Source organism: Strigops habroptila, chromosome 2, assembly GCF_004027225.2.
Source record: "Strigops habroptila isolate Jane chromosome 2, bStrHab1.2.pri, whole genome shotgun sequence".
NCBI lineage: Eukaryota > Metazoa > Chordata > Aves > Psittaciformes > Psittacidae > Strigops > Strigops habroptila.
The window spans coordinates 27,405,263-27,426,667 of NC_044278.2; the positions used below are offsets into that span (position 1 = coordinate 27,405,263).

The 21,405-nt window shown below is 37.8% G+C and overlaps 1 protein-coding gene across 2 annotated transcripts in view; it reads left to right on the top strand.

Moving 5' to 3' along the window:
• Positions 1-4,132: 4,132 nt before the first annotated feature.
• Positions 4,133-21,405, top strand: part of MAP3K7CL (MAP3K7 C-terminal like) — a 31,945-nt gene continuing 14,672 nt past the window's right edge. The window contains exons 1-4 of one of the 2 annotated variants that reach the window (XM_030477414.1): positions 4,133-4,501; positions 6,617-6,761; positions 7,279-7,387; positions 16,568-16,626. In XM_030477414.1, coding sequence (XP_030333274.1) covers positions 7,318-7,387; positions 16,568-16,626 — 129 coding nt within the window. In that variant the 5' untranslated portion in view covers positions 4,133-4,501; positions 6,617-6,761; positions 7,279-7,317. Of the gene's footprint in view, positions 4,502-6,616; positions 6,762-6,980; positions 7,025-7,278; positions 7,388-16,567; positions 16,627-21,405 lie in introns of those variants that run through there. The other variant, XM_030477415.1, reaches the window with a different exon arrangement.

The window sequence follows — 21,405 nt, forward strand, 5'->3', positions numbered from 1 at the left end:
CACAATTTCTGTCTAGAGTTTGCTGCGGAAGTGATGGAGCTTTTCACCAGTTGGATTTTCAAGTGATTGAAGATGTAGTTATTTCCAGATGGTCTTAAGGCAGGTGTAAAAATTGTTGAGTCAACTCCTGTAAATCCACATTATCTTGATTGAGCTGATTTTTTAATTTCTCTGCAATGGTCTTCTTCATTAGATCTGTATGATCCTATGTAAGTGAATTCAGCTATTGCATATCAATTTGCCATTAATTATAAAGTTTCTTGTGCTATTTCTTAAGTCAGTGCTTAATGTATGTTTCATGCTGGTTTTAATGACTTAATTTAATCTGATAGGGTTTGGTCATTTATGAGTATAGAGCTTTGGGGAAAGTACATTATTTTACCTGTGTTAAAGTACTACATAGGCAAGGAGACTGCAGAAAGTATCTAAGAAGAGTAATGAAGTGCTGTGTTGGCTGCTCTGCTTGTCAGGACTTGGGAAGTCAGAGTGAGGTGCAACAAGAAAAAATAATTTATGTTTGAGCTATACCTTTCCATTATCCAAAAGACAAGAAAGAAATAATCTTCTTTGTTTCTGGATTTCTGGCTGGGAAAATTGTGATTTTATTACTTCATCTTGTTCTAATGTTCTGATCTCACCTAAGATAACTGCCGCTTTAGTAAAAAACATTTCTCTACCCAGTTTCATGCAGACTTGAGGTGGTTATCCTTATGGACTGCAAGAAGAGATCACGTCAACAAAGAAATTCCATTTTTGTGGCTGGTGTGAGGGCACTTTTTCAATTACCATGGCAGCCAAATGGAATATACCATCTAGCTTTCAATATTTGGCAAATTCTGAGCTATGCAGTCCAAGTGGTATTGGAAATTCTACAGGTAATGTGGAGTTAAAGGATGTGACTCACCAACGCTTATGCTTTCAAAATCAATTCTCTATAGCATGGAACAGCTTCACCCTGATCAGCCCCGATGTCAGTAAAGGGCACCAAATCCCTCCCCCAGTGTGATTTTTAACAAAATTTGGTGCAGAGATAAGTTCATCAGAAATAATAAAAAATGGGATTCTGTTTGTACTCAGAGGAATCTGTAAAATGAAGTTTTCGCTCTGTCTTGTTTTATACAAAGCATTTGAATTATTTTTTAATTTTTTTATTTTGTTTTTAAATTTCTTCTTGGAGCATCTTCAATATGATGGAATATTTAAAATGTTAAATAGTGGCTGGCAATCTGTGAAACACCATTTTAGCATGAATGAGGTCATATGCTACTAAAATACTGCTACTAGGAAACTGAGATGAATTGAAAGCAGCACAGCTAAAAAAGGGAGGGCAACAGGTGTTTTATTAGATAGCAGATATTGGCTTTTTTTACATCTGTAGAATAACTGATACTTCATCCTAAAAATTGTTACAAATTTGCAGGTTTCTACTACTGAATATCAGTAAGTTGCACTGTTCCTAATTTAGTGTATGTTCCTTTAAGGTGTTTTTGGTTAATAAAGCATGATACCCTCTTCTAGCATATCGCCAGTTTCATAATGTGGTACAGGATTGCAAGAATTGTGCTTGCGTACCAGGTGTTTAATGACTAAGAATATGCTGGAAAAGCGAACAGGGCAGGCTGTGCTCCTGCACAAAAAACCTGGAGTTATCAGCATTCTGGAATTACAGAGATGACTGTAAGGTGTATGTGCAGCCTGTTATAAAGAAGTAATTTTTGTGTTGTAATAAATGGGAGAGTAATTTTCTTAGATACACAGATCTTAGTCACCTACTTAGTGAATAAGAGCAGTGTGATTTATCTCTACCCAAATTTAAAATGCCTTTGACTATTAATTTGAGCAAGTCTCCGAAGTGAAGCATCCTGGATGTCAATTTTCCCACTGTTTAAAATTGAGATCTTCCCTAGTTTATTGCTATAATTTAGAGAACCTTTTAAAATGTGCTGTTGAAATCCACATTGTTGGGAGTTTTAGCACCATAGACCAAATAATAAATAGATGATAAAATGGTTTCAGTAAAATCATTCAACCTGATGCTTCAAATTTAATGTTCTGTGTACAGAATGCTATAATATTCTCACATTCTAAAAATATGCTACCTTCCATAAAGTAGTAGTTTCAGATGACTAATCATTGTGTAAAGCACAGAACCGATATTTAAATGCAAATCAGGGGCCTTTAGGTTTGTGCAGTTTTGGTATCTTAGCATGATTCACAGCTTTCAGAAGCTGCACACCCCTTAGGAGTGTGCGTATTAAGCAAAGTACAGGTGATTCCACTTTCTTTTGTAAAATGTGTATAATAATATAGATTTAACTAGAAACATTGACATTTTAAAAATATGCGTGCAATGGATACAAAATATAAAATGGTTTAAATTCAGTTTGCAAATGCACATACTATTTAAACTGAGTACAACTGAAGTGTCAGTCTGGAAACGTGGAGTGTCCGAGCCATCTGGAAAACACACCCCTGGACTATTCAGACATCATTTCTGCCCAAGACCCTTGCTGTCATGGCTATTGAAGATCTTGCATGTCTTAAGATTTTATGTAGAGAGCCTTTTCTAGGTTTTACTGTAATGGCATGTAATGAAGGCACTCATGTCACCTAAATACCATCTGTCCATACAAAGTAGAAGAGGGTCTTATGATCTGGGGGACACCCTGGCTCCATGGAAACTGAAGCAGAATATTTGTAGTGACTTTACTGGAGCCAGGATTTTCTGTATCTTCAAACAAATACTTTTGCAGTAATTGGACCTGGAGCTGGAGATCAGTATCAACTGCTGATGTTATTGCGCAGTACTGGTGATGCTATTGAGCTGTAGAACATTATTTGCCAGAATGGTTGTGATCAGAGACAAATCTCTCTTCCCTCTCCTTCCAAAGAAGACATACAGGAGGAGGAGGAATCCTCAATCTTTTCAGAAACACATCAAGAGAAGAGAAAATGGTCAGTGTAGTCAGAGTTGCAGTCCTACTTTTCACTAACTCTTTGGGTGAGAGCCCATAGTCTGCTCTGAAATCACACTGCAGTTAAAAAGATGGCCTTCCCAGTTACCTAACTAATGGTGTAGCTGCCCGGGTCACTGCTGGGGCAAAGGCACTGTGGGTAGAATATCTTCACAGTTTAGTCATTTCGAAGTATGAAAAGGTCTTTTGAGGCCACAAGGGCAACTGCTGGTTTCCTGAGATTTGCTCTGATTAGATCAATCCTGGGCTAGGGCCAGAAGGTGAGAGGGCGAGGAAGGATGAAAACTTGACTTCAGACCTTCACGTCTCTATTTGTCCTGCAACCTCTTTATCTTAGCTGAGCCAACAGAATCTAGCAATGTGCCTATACAGGAGATCTGGGTTAGATAAACCTCTATTTGGAGTTTAAAAATATAAAATATACCTTAAAAACACATTTTGAAATATAAAAGGAAGAGAACCCGTTTTCAAGCACACAACAATAAAAATAAAGATATTCTGCGTAATCATTCTGTAACCCTCCAGTTTTCTCCATTTGTTTGAATGACTGTGCTAACAGTCGATCAAAGAAGTCATGTAGGCAGTACATGTGTGTGACACAGCTACAGAAAATAAAAGTTTAAGCTGAAGATATTCATCTCTCTTGTGATACTGTAAGATTTATCTACTAATTGCTTTCCTGTGGTTTAAAAAATTGCAAAAGCCATCTGAAATCACACTAGGAAATCCTCTGAGTTCAGTCAAATCTCTGATTTAGCCAGCTTCAGCTATCACTGCCATCACCAGTGCATCTATAAATACATCTGCTTTCACAGTGTACACATTCTGAAATTTGCCCATTGCCTCCTCAGAAGTGCAGGGCTATCGTTACTATTAGACAAGCCTGGCTTGACCAAAGCCAACATGAACCCAGCATAACAGGCCAAGCCCATCCCTTGTTGTTAGCTTTGATAGTTGCTGCTATCATTTGATAGTTTGCTTGTAGCCTGTCCAAGTTGGCAGTGTCAGCCCAAGCTGATTGGAGCTGCAGACATTTTTGCTGACTGGAGTCATGCTATCTTTGCCAGTTTGCTGGAATAGACACAGACACTGATTGGGTCATGCTGAAAACATTCCTGTCCTATGAAGCAAGTCTGTTTGTATTTTAGGTTTGCCAGGACTAATGAATTAAAAATCTTGGGCTTGCCACAGTTTGCTGCTTAATAATGCCTGTGACAGAAGGATTTTTTCCTCCCTGAAGCGTGACAGCATCATAATCCCTCGTCACTGGCAAAGAGAGGAAGGAAAAGCAGAATTGTGGAGAAAAGCGGAAAAGGGTGATCTTTTGGGACAGCAAAGCCTATGGGAAGTGCAGGTAGCAGCATGTTGCCCTGACAGCTGTCTCAGCTTCTCAGACCTTGTCAGTTTGTTGCTATGCAGCAGGTGCAGCCTTTTCTTTTATTGAAGCTTTACTCCATAAAGGCAACGACAAGCCAAGGCAGTGGCTGGCCCTGGATTATACAAGTGCAGACACTCCGCTAAGTGAGGTAAGGCAACAGGTGTGAAAACTGAACTAAATTGATAGAGCTGTAACAGCGCTTAATCTGAGTTCTGCTGCAGGTTTTTCATGGAGAAACAGCAGCCAGTTCTATAGGCAATTGTTGTGAAGAAGAGAGCAGCTCATTAAATCTCACTAAATTCCAGGTTGCCCACTCACCCTCATCTCTGTCTACAGAGATACTGTTCTTCATGCACGGAGAAAGCAGGTGGGGAACTGGGGGCAGTTGGTCTGTTTCCTGTATCACTTTGTCTGCACACAGGCTGTTTCCATCCCTCTCTGTTCTCTGTGGCTGCTTTTTGTGACGAAGAGCTTGAGGACTCTGCACAAAAAGGAGAGAAGGGATAAATGCAGTATAAAAAAAATGGATAGCAGGATAACTGCTGCATATAAAGATGAGATTTCTCTTTCTGGATTGGAATAAAATGAAAACACTTTTTTGTGTTATGATAGAATTCACCCTTGCTTATTGAAGGGGTATTGATTTTGCCCTCACATATTAGGTGGTTAAAAGAGGTAATTTACAGACATCAGAGACCACAGAGCATGTGACTGGGATAAAAAACCAGATTTGCTCCTGGAAATAATTTTATGGCAAATTTAAAACCTCTAGCAGAATGCATCATTTTAATTTCTCAGGTTTTGATATGAAATGTTAAGTATACTCTTATGTGGAATGCCACTTGAGATAGCAAGCAGATGTCAGGGGACTGTGTACCAACAATACAGACTGATGAACAGCCTTGTTTCAAGGATGTGCTTATCACTTTAAATATCTTATTTTCTTCTTTTTTTTTTCTTTGTATTGGGAGGTATGGAAAGGGTTTTTTATTAGTAGTTCTGCTGTTTTTGAAGAACAATGAGATGTCTCAGATGTTTCTTATAAGGTGAGGGTCTGGGGGAAAAAAGAGATCAATCAGAGGGTAAAAATTATTAGTCTAATGCAATGTATTTCAAAAGAGAATATTTCAGTTGACTCGAAGGATCTTTTCCAGAGTCCAAAAGCATACACTATGGCAGCTTAGTTGACTTTTCTTTGTCTCTGCCCAATAGATATCAGTTCAATTTTTGTGTATCTTGACTATTAGTAATGGGGAATAAAGAATGATACCTGATACCCTTCATGTATTAGTAGAAGGAGACACTCTCAGCTCCAAGTAAGATTTATTCGAAGTAATCATTCTATATTATTTGCTGTTATTTTAAGAAAGGATTATGTACTTCAAATAATAATTTATTGTGTAGCATTGCTACAGAGTAACCATATCATTCTGCTAGCTAAATATTAAGACGGACAAAGCAAATAGAAAAGAAATGCTAAAATTAATGTGCCAAGTGCAAATTTGACACTCTTCCACTGATTGCAAGGCAGTGATGCCAGGGAAGCGTTTGATTTACTTGTGCATCACTAAGGAAGATTATAATCCTGAAATATTGTTCTGTTCTATTGACTTTCTGAGACTGCCAAATAAATAAATGTAAATTAGAATGAGTTATTGGGATTTCTGTGCAATACAATAGCTACTTTACTGAAAAACTGCAAGACTATTGGCTTAGGAAACTGGCTTTTGCTTTCACTAGCTAAATGCTGAGTTGTCTACTGGCACATGGTACAATTTTTAGTAAATTAATTGTATTTTCCTGAAGAATTTGGATTCTAATTGACTGAGGAGTTTTTATCTTTATTTGAAAGTGACTCTCATAACTGTCCATATAGTTAGTATGGATGCAATGCACTCTGGATAGCATAGTCTTCAGTCCTAAAATAATTTCTTTACAGGCAGATCTTTTGCATGAATGATGTCCCACTGATTTCATGTTCTCCACACATAGAGCTAATCAGAAGATTAATATCTGTGCATTTTAGCAGCTTTGTGCTAGATATACAAGGAGATTAAGTTTGCGTTTAGCTATTTAAGAGAGTTTAACCAAAACTGTTCATTCAAAAGGTTAAATATGTATAGTAGAGCTCTGAGTACAACGTTTGAGTGCTCAGAGATGCTTTAATTATACCATTACAGATCAGTAGTGGCTAATTATTTTGTTGCTCAACAATTCTTTAGTGCCCTGCTTGAAATGAACTAGCAGTTTTCTTAATGGACAGGGTTTCATCTCAGTAAAACTACTTTTTGGGATTGGTGGTCTCAGAAGAAAGACCGAGGACTGAATAAGGTCCCGATCCAGGAGTCAAACCCATGCAGACAGACCCCTACACCTGCACAGAGTTCCACTGAAGAATCACCACCAAGGTTTGGAGACCCAGTAACTTTCTGACTATTAAGTGTGTGACTATCAGGCACAGTTTGGCTGGGGGAGCATGGGTGGAAGGTAGGAGGATGGGTGCCTCCTCATTGACACCATGTGGAGTGGTGTGCACGTTTCCAATCACATGGCAGGCTTGGGGTCATGTTACTCTCAACTCCCCACCCCTTCTTCCTTCTTCACCTTCAGAACCAGGCAGCATTGCCACGAGTCAAGGCTTGCTGAAGGGGCAATGGCGGGGAGCAAGCAGGTGAGGAGAGGGGAAGCTTCCTTTGCCATTGTTCTTTGTAATTTGTAAATAGCAAAAGAAAGGTAGTCTCTGCACTGAATTTCACTTAAATCCTTTTTAAATGGAAAAGTGGAATGGCGCACCCTTGACTTTGATTCTAAACGTTGCTTAGCTAGAAAGAGAAAGGTAGCTATGAATGCATGAAAAGCATTAAAACTCATTTGTTGGCTGGTGTAACATGCTCTGTAATAAATATATTGTTTGTATTATTACAGCTGGAACAAACAAGTAAAAGCATTGACTCAAGTGCCCACATGATCACCACCGCCAGGGTACCTGCTGATAAGCCAGTACGAATTGCCTTCAGCCTGAATGAATCCCCAGGTACAGTTTAATTTATGGTGTAAACCACAACGAAACGATGACTTTAAAATTTTACATGTTCTTACCAGTGTTTACAATATCAAATAAAGTCCAGTGTTAGGGGTGGATTTTTTTCCTGCGTGATAGCATGTGATCAGTTTTCCTGTCTGATAAATTTTCATGTTTCCGTTAACAATTTCATTAGACTAAAACCATGAGCCTGACAGTTTGTATCTTAGCTTTCCTTCAGTAGTTTGAGGAATATAATTCAGATTGTAACTAACTATTGAATTTACCTGCATGTGCAGTATGTCTGATTTTAAGGAACTTTAAAACAAGAAAAGAAAAAGGACATTTTGTACTGAGGATGATGCTAGAGCAGGAAGAGACTTTCCCTTCAGCAGGGAGGTTGGAAAGTGCCGCATGTGCCCAGCTCGACGGAAGGTTTCAGGAAACAGATGCCCCACATGGCATGTGCCCTGAGAAAGCAGCAGAAATTTCATTGATGCTTATCCTGTCGGCTAGTGCTGATTGAGTATTAATTTCCCCAAACATACCCTGTAAATACATGGATCCTTTCATCTTTGGAATAGATGTATATTATTAGTTCGCACCTTTAAGTATTATGGAAGTCTAGAGAAGCTGTTGCCAAACAGTAAAAGTTAGAATGAAATAAAGTAAATCAGAAGCTGTGAAGCATCCCTAAAAAAGTTGGCTGTGGTGTTGCTAAAGGTGGATGCTTGGGGTGGATGCTTGGAGTCAGAGTTGAGATGTGTTTATGGCATGAAATATAAGGATTTTTGATAACCACAACTGAAACTCACTGCTGATGAGAGCTTTATGGGATGGTATGCATTGTAGGATGTGTAAGGCTGCTTCCTGAGCTTTGTGTGAATAGTCTCAGTTTAAATACAGTTCTCTCATTTTAAAAGTATTTTAGAATATGCATTGTCTTTCCTAGCTAGTTGTTGTGTTATATTAATTTGCAGCTACAAGCCTGAAACAGAATCTTATTCCCTAAGCAAGACAATCTAAAACCGAACATCTTCATATATTACTGCACATCAGTTTCATCTCAGGAGTACATGTGGCTATGTGCCCATTTTTATAAATTAAAATAATGTGGTAATTACATTTTATTATAGAAAGTAATAAGGAATCATTCCTGTCTCTCAAGGCATAGTAACATGGCAAATTTCTTACACGAATTATGGCAAAAATAGGTCTTGAAGAGAGATGTAAAAAAAAGGGAGTGCTCTTGCAAATTATGAAAAAAAGAATGCTTATGTGAGATACCGAAAACAAGTCAGGGAAAGCTGAGACCATGAGAAAATCAAAGAGGGCAGAGTGGTTTGTGACAAGAGACGGCAGTAGGAAATGACAAGGTTGTGAATAGCTTGGAAGAAGATGACATGAAAGGCAGGAAGCCTAGCTTCCTTAACATTGCATCATATTTTATTTTTTACTTTTCTATCCTGCTAATAATTCCAGCCTCTCTTTTAACATTTAGAGAATTAAACTCAGTTACAGAAAGGTAAACTTTTTCTTCTACATTTTGTTAACTTTTCCATAATTTTGAGTCCTTTTTTGTCTATATACAAGTGCTCCTGCAGTATGCAATCCAGAATCTCTGTGAGTACTGATAAAACTAAACAGCAACCAGTAAAGCGAGGGCCAGCTTCTCTGCATCACATCCCCTTGGGGTCTACAAGGAGGTCTAAGACAGCATAGTGTTTTACCATGTCACTCTTGCTCTTAGTGGTAAGCCTGAACTTGGTTATTACATTTGATATATTTAAAGGAGGCAAAGTAAAAAACTTTTACCAGCTTTGAAAATTTCCAGCAAACCATCGTTGAATCAAGAGAGTACAAATAAGTATTTAACACTTTATTTTTCAAGATGAGATACAAAAACATTTTACAGATAGACCTTTAAGTATTCCATACTTGGCTTTTGTTGTTGTTGTTCTTGTTCTTGTTGTTTGGGTTTTTTTTTTTCCTCCTTATTTTTTTATATTTGATTTTTTTTTCTCCTTGACAAGGATATTTGTTTTTAGTTCAAACAGGAGTTACCTGCTGCGTGATGGTAAATCATCAATTAAGGCTTGTGTACTGCTTGGGTTTATACAAAGTGTTCTTCACTGGGGCTAAGTGGTGAGGCAATCTGTCTGATTTAAGCTTTTCCTTAAATTCTACCTCACTTGAAAGTGACAGATTTCACCAAGAAAGGCTTGCATTCTCCTTCCGGGGGCTGTACAACTGCTTACTAGGAGGAACTGGCAGCATAACTAGATATAAAAAGGGGAAATGGAATGTTTCTTCTGGGTGGTGATTATCTCACTGGCTAGGATTGTAACCAAGCACTGGGTGTGAGGAGCAGCGAAAGGAGAAACTGCTCTCAACTCATGAGAAGAGATTAATTTGTGTTAACTGACCTACGAGACTGGAGCTAGCTTATCCTGAATGTGCAAGAAATAATTGTGTTATATTATTTGCCAGCCAACACCTGATGACCGAAATCCTGGCCAACTTTGAGCAGTATTTTTAATGTGAAAGTAGGCTAACCAGTTCCTTAAAAGTCTCAGGAGCAGCCCATGAGTGGGTGCTATGTAAGAAGTTTTATTGTGTATCTCTTATTCATGTATATATAGATTTCTATGTTTGGCTCTTTTACTCAGGTTCACTGAACTGGCTTCAAACATAGGTTTCTCAAGGCGTGTCTGTACACTGTATTGCACCAGTATAACTTAAGGTACCATTCTAATTTAATGAATTTGTAACCTATTATTTCAGCCTATCTTATATCACTTGGAAACTAATGGTGTTCCAAAATTTAAATGTGTTCCCAAATTGAAAGTTCACTGCAGTTGATCAACATCAATTTAATTAAACAAATGAATTTCAAGGTGTCCTAATTTATATCACTGACTTATTTACTGAACATATTAATATACAATGATTATAAAAGGAACTTTATTAAATTTAGAGAAGTGGGTTTGTTTTGTGTAATAGTTCTAAAGGAAGGTTTATAGGTAAACATCTCTTCACTTTCCCTCCTAGAATAAAAGCTTGACTCTAGATGAAAAGTTCTGCTAGTGACATGCGGTGATAAATTTGATATTATTAGTAATAATAATAGTAAGCTAGGTTTGATATTATTAGTAATATCTTTTGTTTGAAATTAATCTACCTCTGATAGCACTCTCCAGAAAAATCACTGATAACAAAGACAAAGCATACATCTTCTAATGAAACTGCAGACAGTGGAAAATGTAATATTTTTGCAAGCATAGCAAATGACTTATTTTACTCCTCTTTATGCCTTTGTTATCCTAGTGACCATAAAGAATTTTTTGCTTTTACAGTTGATCATGCAAGATTGTTTTGCAATAGTTGCTTCTTCAATAGCAACCTTCAAATCCCTCCTTCATCCTCACTTTGGTTGTAATGACAACAGAGACTTTCCAGCAGATAAGATATTGGCTGAAAACCAGTGGGGATTGCTAAAATATATGGCTAAAATGTAAGAAGCTAATTTTCTAAAATTACACCCAGCCTATAAGTAAATGGCTTGATCTTTGAGAAATTAGAGAGGAACTCAGGTGAGAGACCCTGAAAGGGATAGTGGCTGTGCGTTCATCAGAGGATGCTTTAGGTTTAGATGAAGGTATATGTAGTAAGAGGGTTTTGCTCTTATCTCTTCTGTTATGGGCCGTTTCTATTTTGGGAAGGTCCACAACTCTTATTACTGAGCAAGCCTTCATAGCCTATTCCTGGGTCAGGCAGTGACCATTCCCCACTATTTTACAAGTGAGGTAACTGTGAGGTTGTGTAAGGTCATGTCAGGCAGGGCTGTGAATAGAAGCCTGGGAGCTTCGTGCAGCAGTGCCAAGTCGCAGTCACTTAGCCACACAGCCTTCCAGGATGAATCTGATGAGTCTATGCTTGTCTGTCAGTAACCAGGCTGGAGCTTCTGGATCTCACTGTCCTCCTAGGGCCAAGACTGGACCCCAATACACAGTTTGCCAGTGTTGTCCCACTGTGATTTGTGGTACTTGCAGTTAGTTTGGGCACTTTTGCTGTGTAAGAGCTGATCCACTTACAGGATAACAGCCTACTTATGTTACTAATTTAATTCTTTAATTTAGGAGGAAGAGATCTGAATACACTTACCCACGCATGTAGGAGAAAAAAATAGTACCTGATTGTATAATTAAAGACAGGATCATAACTCAGTTACTCAAGGAAGCAGAGCTGTCATTGGCATTTCCTAAATTTTGAGTGCTTGATTTAGCAACCTTAATATGCTTTCAACACATTTAAATTTTTATGTTCTATTTCTGTCTTTGTGAAGATCCTTGAGAAATGTAATTTGCAGATTTATACTGCAGGTAAATCAGATGTTGTTCTTAAAGTATTCATTAACTATTGCCTGTAGCCCACAGCTCAGCTAAATGGAGCAGCTATACAGGAAGAGACTGGGGTGTTACGCTTAATTGTACCAGACATTGTGTCAGCCAGCAAAGTGTGAGGGATTTTGCTCATTCGTCTATGTGATGAAGGTCTGGGCTATTGGAATCTCCAGAGGCCAGAACATGATTGAATAAGTGTAGCTTTCCAGAAAGTGTGATTCATTCTCAAATGTACAACATTAGCATATATCAGGGGACTGAATGCATCAGGACATCCCTGAGAAGTAGTAAGCCTTTTCAATGAAGACAATCAGTCTTAATACAGTTCAACCCTCTAAATCAGATGGCTTGTGTGAATCTCTGTGCCACACATTAGAAACCCACCTCTCTTTTGTATTAATAGGTACTATCAGCAGAGAGACAAGACCTCACCTGGGCAGTAGATTGCTGCTCAGAGAACACACCCAATGACCCACACAGCTCCATCCCCAGATAGAGAGGAGGCAATGAAAAGAGACAAAAGGAAGGAGTCACTTGGATGGGCAGAAGAGCCTTGTTAAGAAGTTGTGGTAGGAAAGGAATGGGCTAGTGTTGGTTGCGAAGGTGGGTAACATTGTTTTTTAGAGAGGAGGCTCAGGGAAGACCTTATCACTCTCTACAACTACCTGAAAGGAGATTGTAGCGAGAGGGGTGTCAGTCTTTTCTCCAAAGTAACAAGTGATAGGTCAAGAGGAAATGGCCTCAAGCTGTGCCAAGGGCAGGTTTAGATTGGATATTAGAAAATATGTGTTCACCAAAAGGGTTGTCAAACATTGGAAACAGCTGCCCAGGGAAGTGGTTGAGTCACCATCCCTGGAGCCATTTAAAAGATTTGTAGATGAGGAGCTTAGAGACATGGTTTAGTGGTGGACTTGGCAGTGCTGGGTTAATGGTTGGGCTTGATGATCTTAAAGGTCTTTTCCAACCTAAACCATTCTATGAATCTATGACAGTGAAAATTGAGCAGCTTAACCTTGCTGCCCTTACACAAAGCTACCCGTCATGGCATTTAAGCATGAAGGAGAGTTGGCTGGGCAGTATGCTTAGGGAGCTTGTTCTTTTGTTGTGGTGTTAGTTTGTTAGTTTTTATGCAGGAGCTGGCTCTGACATAGAAGGGTACTTTGTCTCAGCCCAGCTGACGGAAAACAAAACAAGGAAGTAATTTCCCCGGAGACCCTCCCTCAGATGCTCTCTGTTATAATGACAGATTTCAGCAACAAGCAAAGCAGATGATGAACCTGATGAAACAAACATAAAAGTCAAACTATCCCACACATATGAACCAAGTCTTTGATTAAAAAACTGTATGTGCAGAGCATCTTGTAATTGGGGTAAAGGTAATCTTTACCTTTTACCTCTATATATAAAAGTGCACTTTTATATATAGACCTTCAAAATTAGTTTCAGGATCTATGGGAAATCAGGAAGTGCTACTCATTTAGAAATTATGTAACAGATAACTTTAACTTAGGTGGCTGTAATGACGTCCCTAATCTGACTCTTTCACATCATAGGTTAGTGCTCTTAAGTTTGCTGGGATGGCCATAACATTCATGTGTACATTCTTCCTCCTTTTTTGTTTTCTTTTGACCAGAATCTTGATTCATTTTCAGGTGCAGCAAATTGTAGTCTCTGATTTTATTTTATTTTTATTTTTAAACAAAATATGTTTTCAACAACTAGCTTGAATCCTTTTTCCTTATGAGTGACAGGGAAGGGAGCAGTAAAATAGTGACCCCAGCAATGTGATGCTTTTTGTATCTGGTGAAGAATCAGCCTAGTTATTTTCAGGGTTTTGTGGTACAGAGAAGCCGCTAACTTTATTATAAAAGGAGTCTTTGATTATGTCAGTGATTCCTTATAACGATCGAAGCATTCATTAAATACTGAGGAGAAAAAGAGCGATTTCTGAATTCTGTTGTCTAGTTAAGGAGATGTAGAATAGAAAAGAACAAATACAGACAGATAAGGAGATAATTATGAGAGTGTTTTGATGTTTAGAATATTTTCTTTGGCATTTCAGAAATTTTCAGTGTTTCTGATTTTCGAAGTCATAGATTTTTAAGACTAGCAGCCAATGTGATTTTGTCTGATCTCCAGCATAACACCTGGCATTCAAGCTTGTAAGGGAAATAGTGACTTTTAGAAGAAAATGCAAGACTTTGTTTCTTTTCTCTTGACTTTCTGAAAATATCCTCAGTAAAGTTTTAGGAGGTGAATGACAGCTGTAATTTGCTTTCCTCTTGTGTGATATATAAACATGTTTAGGTTTTACCAAGTGATTTTTGCTGTTATTGTTGTGGTTGTTACTTTGACAACAGTGAAATACAGACTGACCTGATGAAGTAATTCATTTCACTGAAAGCTTTTCTTTTTGTGGAAAGCAAGATTGCAGTTAGCTGTGAGGATTTCTGTTAATTTTTGTAAACTGAATATTTCAGCTGAAAATTTCAGAGTAGCCTAAGAGAATAGGGAACTCAGAAAAATTTCAAACCACTGAAGTCCTCGACTTTTCTTGATGATGTTCTGCACATCAGACAATGATTTAAACAAGTCTTAAACTAGCATAACTAAAAAAAACCCTAGCAGCTGTTCAATGGATGCTAGGGCAGGCCTGTTATAAAATGTACTATGGTATGCCATAATGGTTAGGATACCAATACGTTCTATTTTTAGTACCATTGACTCAGTCACTTGAGTTCAAAAAATAAGCAGGGAACATCTGTTTATTGAAAGGATTTCCTCTAGTAATTTCTCTCTCCATCCCATCCTTTTAAAAGTATTTCCAAACACTTTTTTTACTGGTTCTTTTCTGAAGATAATCCAATATATTTTCTATATTCTGACACTGTATTAATTTTGTTTTCTTATTAATATCCAATGCAGTGGAAAAGTAATGTTTGGCTGATATTTCCTTCAATTCTTGGAGTTGTTTTTGCTTTGTTTTTCTTATGTTAAAAATTTTTGAGGTCCCTCCTTAAAGCTACTGTACCAAAGATTGTACTTCTGGAATTGTCAAAACAAATAGCAGATTAGCTGCTGTCCACAACTCTGGTCCAATATCTCTGTCAGAATATTTAACAGCTATTCAGCCAAATATTTGTAAAGCAGCTGTACCCCTGGTCAGACTGAGCCCTATTCCATCCTTCTTTTTAGCCTTGCCATATGATTCATCTTTCTTCTTTTAGAATATTAGTCTATTTTTAAATTTTGTACAAGAAAGCAACAGCAAATTAAAGGTAAACACTTACATATCAGTGTGTTACAATTCTATACAATTAAAGCAATTAGAGTATTTTCCAGAATGGACATGTTTGCAACATGGCATAAAAAAGGAAGTGTGTGGGGGTGGAAATGGCTTTTTGATAATACTAGCAAAACATCTATCCCATGAAAATATAGAAATTCACTTTGTTTCCTGAGGAAATTAAAGAGCTTTTGCTTTTTCCGTCTGTATCACTGTAGGTTTTTTTCTTCTCTGGGCATTCCCCCATGTTTATTCTTCATAGGATAAGGTGAATTATTTTACTTTTTCTCCCTAACCTGCTTTGCTGCATGACCACTGAGGGCGGGATAAAGGGAAAACAAATATTTGACAAATAATTAAATCCTCATCTGTATTCTCTAAGAATATTCAGAATCCTGCTTTGATACACGGTCATCTTGTTGTATGATGCGTAAGTCTGCCAGCACAGAGCAGGTTGCAGGATCTGACCTATGTTAGCAATTTTCGACCTATGTTAGCAATTTTCTCCTATGAAAGCCATCCTTATTTAATTCTGACACATTACAAATAACTGTAGTAAGCTTGCTAATAGTAACCTTCTCTTGACCTCCCGTAACCTGTAGTAGGATGCATAAACAGTCATCACAATCCAGAGCAAAACTGATAGTGTGAAAGTCACTGAGAAAGAAATATTGCAGTGGCTAGCTGTGACGCCACTGAGTATGATTCATATTTCTGATCTCAGTCCAGCTACTAGTGGGCAGGTGTCCACTTCACAACACTGACGTAACCGGCACAGTCTGTCCCACCTTTGCTGGCAGCCTGTACTAAAAATAAAGAAATAAATAAAAACACAGTTTGGCCTGTTGTCATGAATCAACTAACTGTAGCTCATAAGGATTGTTACCTACAGGTTAAAGACATTCCTTTGCAGTATGGAGAAATTTGTGGTGCCTTCCCCATTGTGATCACGTCTGTGTAGGTAACAGTCTTCTAGTTCCAGGGTTGCCAGGCTGGTTTGTGTGTTCTGTGGTTGCCTTTGGGTGGTGGGAGAAAAGTTTTCTGTTATTGTTGGGTTAGCCCTGGTAAGTCATTGTGATGGGGAAGATCTCTTTCCCTTCATTCAAGTAATGAACACTTTGGTAATAAGAATGCTGTCCCTAGAAGATTCTTTACTTTGCAGTGTAATAGAAAGCTCAGGAAGAAAGACTGTTTGTTTAGATTTTCTTATGAAGTTATCACATGTTCTACTGTGTTAACTGGCTTTGTTTGGTTTCTTAATCATGGCAATACAAAATAGGCTTTTGTCTTTCCATCATCTAAACATTTATTTATTGCCAACCCACCAGTACTTTCAAGAAGTCTATTGAGGTCTCTCAAGTGTAGAAAGATAAGCAGATGATGAGGTGTTTGCAGGATCACAATATTATTGTGAATACATGCAAAGTAGAACAGCATTAAACAGATCATTTGAAATGCCCTTTTCAGCAGACATTGACTTTTAACATCATGTTTACCTTTTAGATGATGCTTCCTCTGAAAACTTCCCTTTGACATTTCCAGAACTAGATCAGCAGCTGCAGGTAAACCTTTTCACCTACAGTTCTACTTCACATTCACTATATTTGTTATGATAAAAAGCTTCTGGTTGCTACAGTAGAGTGAAAGTGGTGCTTCTCTAATCTATTAATATTTAATAAGACTGTATATTTCCACAGAAGAAAACATTGTCTTTTCAAGATCTGCAGAAAAATTTATATAACATTTTTAATCCAATTGTAGGGAGATGACTATTTTAACCATCTCACCTGCCTTTTAAATTTTTTGTACAATTCCTGTGCAAAACACAACAGGCACTGCAGTACTGCAATGAAGAGAGTTCTTGTGGTTTTGATGGGAGAAGGAATGAGCCAGGTATTATATTCTCATGCCTACAGGCTGTGCTAAGATTGGTATGATCAGCTTTCTCTGAAGCATTCCAAGAGAGTGCAAAGGTGTATTTTATAGTGCAATCTTATCTCTAATCTTGGGTGACTAAAGCCAGTCATCAGGATTGGTAGGAACCTCCTCAAAGTTACTCTAGTTCATGTTGCATAGCCAGCAACCCTAACAGTTACCCTAGCAAGTGTCTGCAGACAGCACGGGATAAAAGTAGTGAATATTTTTGTGACCAGTCCGATTTGTCAGTGTAGCACAATGGGGCCTGGGTACACAGGAAAATCACATGGCAGTTGACGGCAACTCCATGGTTCACTAGGCACAGAGCCAGTTCTGTATCCAGGGATTATTTCCCTTTCCTCTGTGGCGGTTCTGGAGTGCTTGTTGGCTTTTGTAAACTACTTCAGATCATCTGTTTCCCAGGAGCATTTAGACTTCCTCTAATATTTCAATGTGAACACAGTTGTTTCCTGAGTGTAAATTGAGAAAGGCATTAGCAGACCATGTTGTCCAATAATGTCATCCTTCCTGTCCCCATCAACTTGTGAGACAACATTGGAGGGCTGGTGATTTAAAGGACTGACTTCTCTCCTGTTGCTCTCATCGAAAGGACGACTGAGGAAAAGATGGAGGCTGACAGAGACTCTTCTTGCTCTAACCCTCTAATGCTGAGAATAGTGGCAAGTTCCTTAGGTGTAACTAGGAAAGATTAAAGGAATAAATTCAAACCTAAGATCTGGGCTGAAAGGAACAAGGTAGTATGTTGGCCTTTTAATTCCACTGATCTTTCAGTGCAGCAAAGATGATTGATACTCTTTTTCCCTCAGAAGAATTAAATTTGAGAAAAGCAATATGTTTTGTGCCTGAATTACTGAATTGAGAGAACCTGCATTCTGTTTCCAACTCTGTCAGTGACACATTGTGTGATCCTAGAGGTGTTGCTTCATGCCTCTACTCATCTCTGAAATGAAGTTAATACTTTTTAGCTTTTTTGTTAAAGAGCATTGAGATCAGTGGGTGAAGAGCGCTCTGGAAGAGCAAAGTATCATTTCATTACTGCTATTGGTACATAAAACCAAGATTACTAGTGTTAGATGTAGGTACTTTACAGGCCAAGTGATGATTTTTTTTATTAGGACTTTTACGACCCATTTCGGCAACATATAATGTACTCTAAATGTGTAATTTCATGATAGACTGAAATTGCTCCTCTGGAAGCATTCAGGTCTGCTGGATAAATAATAGCCATTCTGTCAAAGTTTTTTAAGCATGCACTAGGGCAGTTCCACTAAGTATGCTCTCTTGGTCTGTTAAATACCTGACTTTTTTTCAAGAGAACCTTCCTTTATTCTCATGATCTCAGTATGGTATCAAATTCAATCAATCAAAGGCTTTGACTCAGGTAATGTTCTTTTTATTATCCTTCAGAAACTTTTTTTGGTAATACTGAGGTAGTTGAAAGGATAACTTATGAGAACTATCTGGCTGACCCAACCACTCAAAAGTATAAAATTAGTGGTAGTGCTTCATCTTTTAGCTTTTCAAGCTTATGTGCTTATTTAAGTTTAGATGCCTTTATGTTCAACCAGAGGCAGTTAAGTCAACACAGGGTTCTGAGCTGATGCAGATGTAACAGTGCATTTAGCTAGCAATGAAAACTTGAATTTTCTTGCTTTTGTCAATCTGGATCACAGCTTAAATTTTTCATGATTTAATGTAATTACATTATGTTTATACTGTTTTAAAATTTCAAACAAGCAATAACTGTAAACAAAGTTATAATTTTCCTAGTTACATTTTCTTTTTTTTTTTTTTTTAATTGTTATAATCCAAACTGCTAAGTGTGTGTCAGCCCTGTATAGCATATGGTTGCAATTTATGTAAACATAACCACACCAGTTTTGAAACAGGTACCTCCTGTATTACAGAAGCAAACTACAACATGGGCTTACCTTGTCATTCCACCCATGTCTTTCTCTGTCCCAAAGTTAGCTAGTACAAGGCAGCATACATGGAGTGTCATCTAAATGAACCCTTTAATCAATTGTGGCATAGCAGCCTGGAATGCTTGAATTTGTAAGAATGCTGGTACATATTTTCATAATAAAATCATGACATCTAGAGTCACAAGATTTTCATCACTGTGCCATAAATGTAGTCAAAAGCATTTGTATTTTATTTAAAGAAACAAACTGTAAATGCACGGTAGGTAGATATAATAATAGACATAAAAAGAAAAAAATATAAATTCCAGTTTTCAAACATAAAAACGAAATTTTTGAAACCTGATTTAAAAACAAAACAAAAACTAAAAGACCTATCTTCAGGTTGGGTTTTGAAAGCAGCTTGAAAGCTATGTGCATTCACTGAGTGACTTGGAAAATCAGAGCCTTAGAATTTTGTGCATGCAGGCAGCAGACCACAGCCTGAGTACCAAGCAATTTGCACCTCTGTTTTAGGCTTCAAGCCCTTGTCCTCCTATGTTAGGCCTTGGCAGACAACTTGGTTGTTTGAGCAGAATTATCTAGTGTTCCCACTTTTCCTACCACGATCCTACCATACCTACTCCCTGGGCACTGGTATCCAATGGCAGGGCAAAGTTCAGTGAAGCCTCTCCCTGACAGGGTAGTAAACCCTGCTGTCCAAGCACCAGTGCCAACTTTACAGAGGCAGAGGTAGGATTGGCCAGAGAAAAGGTATTTCTAGGAGGCTAACTGCAAATAGCTAATTCTCTGTAAGGGCTCTTACTAAAGGACAATCCTGGTTGAAAGTTACAGCTTTTTACTGAAGCATAAAAATGATCAGTCTAGTGTCCTGATCTACTAGCTAGGTTCAGACCAAAATGTTGTCTTCTCCAACTACCTTTTTAAATGTTACATTTTTCTACTACTCTGAGAGAAAAGTTCCAAGAAGCAATTTGTAAGAAAGTAATCTCAATTCTCTAACTCAAAAAATTTGCTTTTGGTGTGTTTGTTGGGGTTTTTTTGTTTGTTTTGGTTTTTTGTTTTTGTGTTATTTTGATTTTTTTTACTTAAAACAAAAATTAATGTATGGTCAACCAGACAGCTTAAGGTATTTGAGGGAAAAGGCTGGTTCTTTTGCAGCTTTATTATGAAGAAAAACCCCATGAAGTTGTTCATTATATGCTACCAGGGAAGTAATGGTCATATTAATAAACTTCTTGCTTTCAGTTCCTTTTGTTTGCAGTATTGGAAATTATTCTCTTCCCACTGACAAGCAACACTTTGAATGAGAGTAAAGCACTTGCATATTTGGGCTTCAGTGTCATTTCTCCCCATCCTTTTTTGAGCAGTGTGGTGGGTAGTGCAGGGAAGGTAGGCTTGCTACGTTTGTCAGTTTGTTATTGGGAAACCTTAACCTTTGCCTTGTGCAAAAGTTGGACTGGGCATTGGGAGGCGATTCCTGCATTAGCTGCGTAGTGGGTGGTGGCCCCTGTGACAGACACTCTACTACGGGTTATCTGCTATATTTAGACACCTACATCAGCATCTAAGGCCTCATTGTTTAGGTCACTGAATATAGAGGAAGGTATCTAGTGTTAAGCACCCGCATTACTATGCCCTGTGTGCCGTACTATTCCAGCATTTCCTTTGAATTGCTCAGTTCATATCCACCAAAGTCTTTATTCCAGCTGGGAGTTTGATCCTGAAGAGGGAAGAACACAAGTCACATATGGATGCACAGGGTGTTCTGTAATTCTTTATCATTTCTTCTTATGGAATCAAGAGATTGAGAGAGGCATTTATGTCATGTTTTGTGTTATGAATCTGTTGAGATCAATGGGGTTAGATGGCTGTAAAATTGCTGCAACAGAGGAAAGGCTCCAACCATTTATAATATCAGTTTGTTAAACCAAGGGGTAGTTTTTAATGCTTTAGTGGGAAATATCTACATGAAAGAAGCAAGGAAAAGATTATGAAAGGGCCAATTTGTTGTGTGTGATACAAGCATTTAGCAGAACCCTTGTTTACTCTAAAACTTTAATAATGGAACTGTTGCTTCTGCTGAATGCTAAGATTCTTTCTAGACGCATACAAATTATTTTAGAAAGTTTAAAAGTATATTGTGTTTTTAAAGAGTATGCTGTATTTTTTAAATATGTATTAAATTACAAGAGAATTCCCAGAGTCCTGTGGTGCTCTATAATTAGATTTGATTTCCTATGAACTTGATAAGTATCCTGTAATGCTGCAGTGATAACTGTGATCTTAAATTAGATTATGTAAGACATGAATGTTTACAAAGTAAGAGCATCACACTAAGGTTAGAAAAGAATGGAAAATGTCTCAGAAAAGTAGAGCAAAACTCTCAGTTTCTCTCATCCAGTTGACTTTCATTATTTGGAGGAAAGAGAACTGCTTACTTTCATGATAAAACTAGACTAGACTAGATATATCCTAGAC